The 9,414-nt window shown below is 38.3% G+C and overlaps 1 protein-coding gene across 1 annotated transcript; it reads left to right on the forward strand.

Annotated features, from left to right (window-relative positions):
• Positions 1-946: 946 nt before the first annotated feature.
• Positions 947-7,854, forward strand: LOC134815753 (uncharacterized). The gene is made up of 7 exons (XM_063824331.1): positions 947-1,246; positions 1,477-1,634; positions 4,825-4,923; positions 5,911-6,042; positions 6,343-6,486; positions 6,615-6,880; positions 7,470-7,854. Exons 1-7 carry the CDS (start codon positions 1,176-1,178, stop codon positions 7,602-7,604), a joined length of 1,005 nt encoding a protein of 334 aa, XP_063680401.1. The 5' UTR covers positions 947-1,175; the 3' UTR covers positions 7,605-7,854.
• The last annotated feature ends 1,560 nt before the right edge of the window (positions 7,855-9,414 follow it).

Consider the following 9,414-nt stretch of genomic DNA (forward strand, 5'->3'; position numbering starts at 1 on the left):
ATTAAGTTTAACCAATCAACTGCACAAGCAATTCAGGGTTTAATTTAAATCGGCAACACTTTGCTTGGCAATGTGCGGCCTACCACGAGTCTCTAAAGAAATTAGTAGTCTGACGTGAGACACTCAGACAGGTAGCAGTCACGATAATATACACCCCTTCAATTACAATATTACAATAACACTCCATTTATTTGATCCCGTTATACCACTATACACCATCTCCCTGGTTACACCCCATCCCATATGTATGACTCAGACTAGATATAAAAATGTCACTGTCAGGTATAAAGCTGGTCGACTAGTCGTATCTTGGGTTAAATCACTCCATTTCAAACTGGGCGGCGTTGAAAAGATAATTGCAAGCTTGTGCGTTCGTGATGTAATATTTTGTGTTTACCCGGTTTATAAATATACTTTGTGTTTATATCTGAGTATGCTGTTGTTTATGTTCGTGTTGTGAGTTTTGGGAGAAAACTGATTTTACCCCTTTTTACTGCCTCGTGCTGTTGATTCCCACTCCTGTAACATGTATTACCAATTAATGATAAATGTAATAGCATCAAAATATTGATATAGAGTTATAAACATATCTCTCAACAATTATACTCGTGTCATCGCTACTTCCAATCTTCGCTACACATAAAACTAAATACTGCGCAGTACCTGCAAACCTCGAACTATGGTACGTGCAGTCTGCCATCATTACTTAAACTAACATGCTAACAAGCTAGTGCACCTATGATCTTAATTCAGGCAGTGTTCCGCTGCGTCATTCCCCGTGCAAATCGGCTACTTAAAATCGGATTATACCACAGTTGCAACAGGAAATTACTCCAATCATACACGACGTGTCTCTCGATTATGTGCATTGTCCTATCTTTTCCAGCAATAACTCCAAATAGCTATCCTTTGTTTTGTTAAATTTGACACAAGCTGACGACACGATTCCTGTTCTGATTTTAGATCTCGGCCGATATTTGTTGAGTTGGTGATTCCAGCTTTTACACTGACACTTGTTGGACACAGAGCTGCCGTCTTTCAGCGCTAATTTTCTGAAACCGCTCTGATCTTATTTACAACTGATCGACTTTTGGCAATAAATCATCACATTAATAAAACGAAGACATATTATCGTCTGTACATTTGGCTTTGACGTTGTTTCCTGTGTCAGCACGATGAGTAAAAAGGCTATGAAAGCTCCAGATAGGCCATCTTCTAAAATGTCCAAAGCTACCCTCGCACCAAAGTAAGTAGATAGCGAGAAGGGGAATGAGTGAAGTTTAATCGAAAGTGATACATATTTTCGTTTCTTTTCCCGCTTCGTTTGGTTGTTTGCCATTTTTTATATGTGATATGTATTGATAATCTTGTATGTATTGGTAATTGTGTATGTATTGGTAGTAATAGTGGTCACAGTTGATTAGATTCGATCACTACAAATGAAGTAACGTTTCAAATCGTCCCCCCCCTCTGCAGGTCGGGCATGAGCGTGAAGTTGTACTTTCAACAGAACTGGAGACGAGATGTTAGAGTGTTTCAAACTGATCACCAGACAGAGTTTAGGAAGTTTTTAAAGCAACTTAAACAAGTTCTCAAACTTCGTGACAACCAAAACATTGTAATTAAATGGCAAGGTACGTTTTTAATTTATGTTTTTATGATTCTATGTTTTTATGTTTAAATAATGTTTTTACTTCTCATTTTCCCCTTTTTCAGTTCAAGTTTCATTTGCCTAGTGCTCTTCGTGTTCCCCCTTTTTTTAAATTTCTGCCCCTTTTCTTTCCCTTTCTCTGTCCCAAACAGTTTGTTTTGCTCTTGTTTTGACAATTTTGTTCTCCTAAAATCTTACTACATAAAAATTGAACAGTTCGAGTTGTCACAATATTCAAAAGGTACGCTTACTCAGATTTCTTTATAGCGCGGTTTTTTTGTTGTAAATTGTTACAGAAAATAACGTAATACACATTCTAGATTGCTAGATAATTCCTTTATATCACAATAAAATCATGATAAAGATAATCTGAGGCATGACATTTATTTGAAAATTCAATTAATTATACATTAGACATTAATTATACAATTAGACATTCTCCCTTTGTCTCAAAAGTTTGACTTGAATGATCTTATTTTTTTCCACAAAGTTCTGAACAATTTAATTCCTGTATGGCTGCCTCACTATCTCACTTTATATCAGGGCACTTCTCGACTAAGACGTTGCCACCTCGACAGTCTGTCTATTGTGTCATCAATTTTACCTAAGTTAAGTCAGAATTCACACACCTTATGTACCTCAAATAGCCCACTGGCAAAATCATTTTTCTACAGAACTCATATACTGTGGAATGGACTCCCTTTACAGGTAAGACAGATTGTGTCTACAAGTGTTTTCAAAGCTGAGGTCACTAAGCATCTATGGAAATGTTTATTGGATAGTGAAACAACAGCCTAGCCTAGTCTCTTTGCTCCCCATATTATTATTATTTTTGTTTTATTAATTTTTTTTATCTACCTTCCTATACTTTCAACATCATATCACACTTCACCCGCACACCTCACACATTAATGACCATATCAGACCTGTATCTAATGTATCTGGAATTTGACGTATTGAAATACCAATTTTGACTATATATCCACAGTTATTCACCATGGATTTGTTTGTTATTAAATAGTTTTTCATAAATTTTTGGATTTAGATTAATTCGATGTAATGGGTCCAAGTTACTGCGGACATAGTTCACTATGTGTTTACCGTGTTTGGGTGCCCATCATATTTTACAGATGGGGGCGATATTTTGAACGATTCTATTTTATATTCATCTATTGCTGTACTCTGTAAAATTTGAAAAGTATTTAATAAAAAAAAAAATAAAATAATATACATAAATCAAGCGTTACAATTCAGCCATGCAAAATTACAATGTGAGTTACATATAATTTTGATATACTAATTCAAATTGATAAATGGTACTGCAGTATAAGTTGCTTAATGTGTGGCCGAATGACAGCTAACTAAACAAGAAAAATAAACTTGATTATATGATAATTAATTCAGCTGAACCAACACATAGCAAGAGCCACATTATGATTAACGTTGCGGTTGAGGCCATCATAATCTAACGCCGTCATAATCTAACATAAAAAAGTGAGGAATTCTCGACAAATTAGTTATTTAAGAAGAAAAGATATCATAATGTCTCACTCTACAAGAACACAATTTCCGTCTCACGTCCGGAACAGCTAGACAAATCAAAACTGGGGCAATAGTTGCATACAATCCATCCAGCAGAACTTTCATGAGTCTACCACTTTCGTGCACTTTGTTTTCAACAGTCTGTGAGCTGACGAGGGGCAAAAGTGCAGCCCTGAGGGACGCCACGAAACTGACCGAGTGGAAGATGAGGTAGGAGACTGAAAGGAGTAGAGCTGCTTGGGAGGCATACAGGAGGGTATGATTGTAGGTAGAGATACCCTTGAAGTTACATATCAGGGAAAACAAAGATAATGTTATCAGGAACACGGGTATGATAACAGCTATCAGAGACCCGATGTTGATGTAGTTGATAACAACGTTATCTCCCGCACTACTCCACGAACATACCCCCCTATCCACTGTGTACCGTACCTCCACCCCAAACCTCAGCTGCATTAGTTCCACCGCCACCAGCAGGCACAAATAAACCACATGCATCACCACAAGCTTACATTTTCTCAGCAACTGCTCCGTTTTATACAGCAGACTCAACCCAATATCAACAGCTAGAACAGCCAGAAAGAAGGTTGAGAGGTTTGAAGTGATGTTGTAAAGGGGCAGTAAAAGTAGGCAGTGTTTTGGAGTTATGAGAGGGTGAGAGGTGAAGATGGAGGCAACAAGGGGTGTTATTTGGAGACAAATGAGAGCGTTGAAGAGAGAGTACAGGGTCAGAAGCTTATTGGTGATGACACCTCGGTGAGGAGATAAGAGCAGGAAGTAGGCGATGACCAAGATGTTTAGGAGAGTTCCTGGGATCAAGGTTGCCAGGGAAATGAGATTCTGCATTATTAAAATTGTAGCGTTCTGCTGGGACAACTGACCTTGTATTGCTTCACTGTTGTTCATCTTCACTTGACTTTATTGAGACTTATCTCTGCAACTGAATGTATCGGTCAGAAATTAAATGCACATATTCTTTAAAATCAACTATTTATTAAAAAGTTGCAACACTACGTACTTGGACTGGCTAAGTTTTGAGCACAATTTTTGTAAAACCTTAAAAGCAGAGCAAACAAAAAACAGCACAATAAAATTTTAAAAGCAGAACCAACAATTTAATTACGAAGGAGGTCGAAATCAAATTTCTCCCACAATTCTATGTTGACCCAGATCAAAATCTGGCAAGTCACTTGTAATTCCAAAATTTTGGTATCGTATGTCATAGTGCCTTGAAGTTTTAACACATGTAACCCTATCAGCTGTTAAATATCAGCTTCATAAGTAACGATAAAATACTCTACGTATTTATCTTATCGGTTATAAATCCCAAGGCAAATTGCAGACAGGAAAGCAAGTTTCAAATATCAGCCACACCCTAGCCACTTCACACTGCTGTTTGTCACGTGTCAATTGGCACGTGGCTCGGCTGCTTGTCACGTGGTATGTGTGTAAAATATTGGATTTTTTGCACGCATTAAAATTAAACTTACAATTCACACGAAAGTCGAAACCCAAAATCCAGACTTTCTCACTTTTCTCATATTTTTCGAAAAACTAGGTCACACATTTCACCAAATTTCACTGACTGTCACTAACAGTAAGAGTTTATCACTAACGCACGTGTTTTTCAGACGATACAGGCGACCTGATAACGATATCGAGTGACTCCGAAATGCAGCTCGCCACAAAACACATCAGACACACTGACACTCTCAATATCATTGTGCAGTGTGAGTACTAAACAGTCATTATTATGGAGAGAAAATACTTGGAACTGAGCATGTTCAGTTTCAGTAATGGTACAAATTATAATCTTTAGTCCTTTATGAGCATGCTTTTTGTTGACGTACGGTATGGAAATCTGAGGTGTTGCTATTTATAGAAGCTCAGCAAGTAAAACAAGAAACGAATATTCGTTGACTGTCAAGTGTCAATGAAAGCACGTTCCATAACATTTGCGGAGTATATTTCCAGTTAATATGTCAGTGACTTTAATTAGTGGTTAAGTACTCTGCAGTTTAAGAACTGATAATGTAAGTGTAATGGTCCGATCCAGGGTTAAACTTAATAAACAAATTAATTATTTCCGGCTAAGAAATGATAAGAAGGCTGTCAAATTCTCAGAAGGTTTGTATAGTGTGATAATGAGATTCAAGTCACTGGTGCTAGTCATCGTTAATTGTCAATATCTCATTAAAATCTAAATTAAATAGCAAATAATTAAACAACGCTCACTGCAGAAGTCAAAATACAGTTGATAACTGCCGATTAGTTCGAATCGAGCAAAGCACAAATTGAAAGGTTTCCCAGTCTCTACAGAATAGCTGATTTTACTTTTTCTTTCGATCAGCAATTAATTTCAAAAGCCAAACCTGACATTCTATTTCAAATTCGGCTCCTTTCGTTTGTCGAAGTGTTGGCCACATCGTCACTTTGCTGATGGTTCATGTATGATGTGATATTAACCCACTTTAGTTGGGACAGTACAGGGCACTGAGAAATTATCCCTACGACCTAATTTTTAAGATTGTTCCAGGTTCCCACAGAGGAACTGTTCACCGTATCAATTGTTAGAATGAAATGCAAATAACGCTACAGCAGGTGGTAGTCAGTAGTGTGTAAAAATGATGAATGATAATCTAACCCCCTTGCCTCAGCTCAAAATTTAAACCATCCTTAACATTCTTAATAAACTAGCTCGATTTATCTCCCTTCAGTGCTGGAGGAAGTTTCGAGTCCGACCCTTTGTGATAAGTGTGACCAGACGATTATCTGCAACATCCGGTACAAGTGCGACAAGTGTGCCAACTTCGTGTGCTGTGTCAGGTGCTACCAATCTGCTCACAACAGTAAGTGCTAATGAGATACTGGTGGGGAGGGGCGGGGGGGGGGGGGGGTATTACGAACTAATGTGCTGTGACCCAGCCCTGACTACTCCTGACTACTCCTGATACTCCTGACTACTCCTGACTACTCATGACTACTCCTGACTACTCCTGACTACTCCTGACTACTCCTGACTACTCCTGACTACTCCTGACTACTCCTGACTTCTCCTGACTACTCCTGACTACTCCTGGCTACTCTTGCCTACTCCTGACTACTCATCCTAAAGTAAAATTCCACAATACTACCCCTTAACCATTCAGAACCGAGTATCCACGAGCACGAGCTGTACAAAGAAAAGTATCCGTGTTATTGTCCAATGCACAGAACATCAGAAACTGATGTCCACACTTTTCCTCCAGACCGACCCCTCTCCGCTGTACCTCCTCACCTCATGCACCTTCCTGGTCAGTGCCCATTTAGACAAGAAACACCTTTCAAGTTAATTGTAATGATTGTTATTTTGAGTCATCGCACCTTATACAATTAATTATCATTGAACATCTAATCCACTAAAAATGTTTAACTTTTGCAGGAGACAGTCATAGAGGACGGAGCTCCAGTCTACCAAACGGTATCCAAGGAAATTACCACGGTCACCAAGGTTACCAAGGTCACCATGGTAACCAACAACACTATCCAAGTAACGGCTACCACAGATCCTCCAGTATGGGGCAGGGCGGACAGTATTCAAATAGTAACAGTATGGAGGATCTCATGATGCGAGGATTGAACCCAACTTGTCCGGACCTGCTACCCGATGACTATGATAACAACTATAGGACAGCAGAGAGGCGAGAGGTAAGGCACTAAACTTGATTCAGTTTATTTGTATGATAAGGCTTTCGCGCCAAATATCTGCATTCAGCTTCACAAGTTTCAAGTTTACGTGTATCTAACTTTTCCCTCGTCTTGTGTAGCTAACGTTGGACCGTTACCGTATGGAAGTAGAGCATGAACTGACAGCGGTAAGGCATAGTTTTTGAAAAGTATGCCGAGAAAGTTAGGAATTATGATAACATGTTTGATTGCTTCGTGAATCATCAATAATAAGATTACTCACCAGTCATAACTTCCTGCAAATTGCATTATACATAGTGTCACCATTTTAGTATCTCACGCGACTGATTCAAGCACTACTGTAAGTGTAATGATAAATACTTCTGCATCGAAATTAATAGAAGTTCGCATCTAATCGAAGCTTTGATGTTGTTACAATATTATCTATGAGTTGTAACATCAGCTAGATTTTGCAAAAATGAATTTCCTCACCATGAGAAGTATGACTATGAGTGCTTGTAGTAATGAGAAAGATACTTTACCAATCTTTGTCATCAATATCATATGAAGTATAACTTTTGTTTTCATGTCCTGACTTTCTTGTTTACAGGTTCTTAGTGGCCCAGAAGGACAGGTCTACAAGCAGCAGCAAATGTCCGTGTTCCAGAATCCAGAGTCCGGTGTGGTTGCAATAAGGTCTAGAAGAAGTCGTGAAACCAGGTCCAAAACCCAACAACTCGGCTGATGTGTGATATTGTGAACCGGCCATGTCAAATGTTAATTTCTAACATGATCAATGACTCTACTTCTTAATTCTATATTAATATAGATATGTACACTTGTATGGATTTTATCGACAACTACAGTGCGTCGACTTAGAATTGGTGGTTTTAACATTTGTTTACTATGAGTATGATCAGCCGCTCAAAATACACATTAAAATCGATCCAATCATTAAGATTTTCAGAGTTTCTAACGTTTCGAGTAGAAATACCGTAAAGCCCTTTTTATTCAATATTCATTGTTATTATTTTTATTAGACATCAGAGATCTCATGTCTCAACCACCAATTCTAAATCATTGCACTATAACTATTGTGATAACTAACACTGCTAATTGATTATGACCAATTGCAATTCATATTTTGAGAAAGCATTTTAATTTAAAATGTGGCTCCTTCATCCTTTAAAATTGCATTGTTCATGGACCATGGACACTTGAATCATGAATCTGAATATTGAATTTGACTCGACTATGAGTATGAGTCAGTTGGTAATTAGCTAATTAAAATTTTAACAAATAATTTATAAATAGCAAATATAATAAATATCTTTATTTTAAATTTAACTTTAAAAGGCTAATGTATAACACATTCACCATGCATAGCCATGTGTATACGCGTATTGCGTGACGCACTTGTTTCACAAGTAGAATATATATCCTTTGCCGCCTTCGGCGGTCGCGCGCTAGTGCAATTAACAAGCGACGCGAGAGGGCTCTGGTTAGAGCAATATAACACAGAAAGCCAAATATTTGAAAATGCAGTTATTTTTGATTTTCTACAAAATTCAAAAATTTTAGATAATATGTGGAAACAGGAAATGAATCAAAAAAACGTCAAATTAAAATATTTGAAAATAAAGTATATAAATATTTTTGATTTGGAGGACTTCGCTGCTTCAACGCGCCGCACAAACTAGCATTCTTGCTTTGCATCGTCGATCTCCATGGGTTGACTTGTCATAAGTTGTATGACCCGCCGCGCACGAGTGCGCGGCTCCCCCTGTATCGTAGAATTATATATCTTTATATATTATAATTATCTTCACGATTACTTTAAAACCGAAACTAATTGATCGAATATCCTAATAAAGCATAAATTATTAGTCAAAATTATAATGCTAGCCCTAGCTCTATCCAATTCAAAGCCCTCTCGCTTGCAGTCACGCAGTCAGCAGTACGCTTGCAGTCACGCAGTACGCATAGACTCATGGCTAGGCTTGACATACGTTGCATGCCACTTTTCGCGCGCGAAGCGCGCGCCGCCGAATAATATCTCTGATATTTGTGATACGTAACATGTATCAAGGCTAGGCTAGGTGAAGGCTAACCCTGGCCCTGACTTCAAACAAAAATGAATTTGTAGTACATTGTAGCGTTATGCATTGTAGGTTTACAACCTACCAGGATGCGCGCCGAGTTGGACTCGTCGACGGTCCATGATATATGGAACAGATATTTTACGAGTATCACCCGTTATTGTAGCGCGATGCACTACTGGGTCGCGCGCGCATCAAATAATGCTTCTCGCAACCACGTATGCAAATCGGCGAGATGCGAAGGATTGACATCGTGAATCAACACCCGTTAACGTTATGCATTATATTACTAAGCCACCCCGCTCATCAAATAATTCTTTTCGCGACCTTTGTTAGATCGGCAAAATGCGCTATTGGGCGGGCCTCGCCGAGCTGCGAAGAATTGACATCGTCAATTAAAAACGAATGTTTTCAATAATTTATTCTGTTACAATTATGACGGTCGATCCACGATCA

Source organism: Bolinopsis microptera, chromosome 5 (genome assembly GCF_026151205.1).
Source record: "Bolinopsis microptera isolate Bmic1 chromosome 5, MBARI_Bmic_1.0, whole genome shotgun sequence".
In the NCBI taxonomy this organism is placed as follows: domain Eukaryota; kingdom Metazoa; phylum Ctenophora; class Tentaculata; order Lobata; family Bolinopsidae; genus Bolinopsis; species Bolinopsis microptera.

Excerpts from the sequence above, each read along its gene's own strand:
- LOC134815753 (XM_063824331.1), top strand. The coding sequence starts at position 1,176 with ATGAGTAAAAAGGCTATGAAAGCTCCAGATAGGCCATCTTCTAAAATG. Across the intron at positions 1,247-1,476 it reads AAAGCTACCCTCGCACCAAA|GTCGGGCATGAGCGTGAAGT; the intron begins GTAAGTAGATAG and ends CCCCCTCTGCAG. Across the intron at positions 6,043-6,342 it reads CTACCAATCTGCTCACAACA|AACCGAGTATCCACGAGCAC; the intron begins GTAAGTGCTAAT and ends TTAACCATTCAG.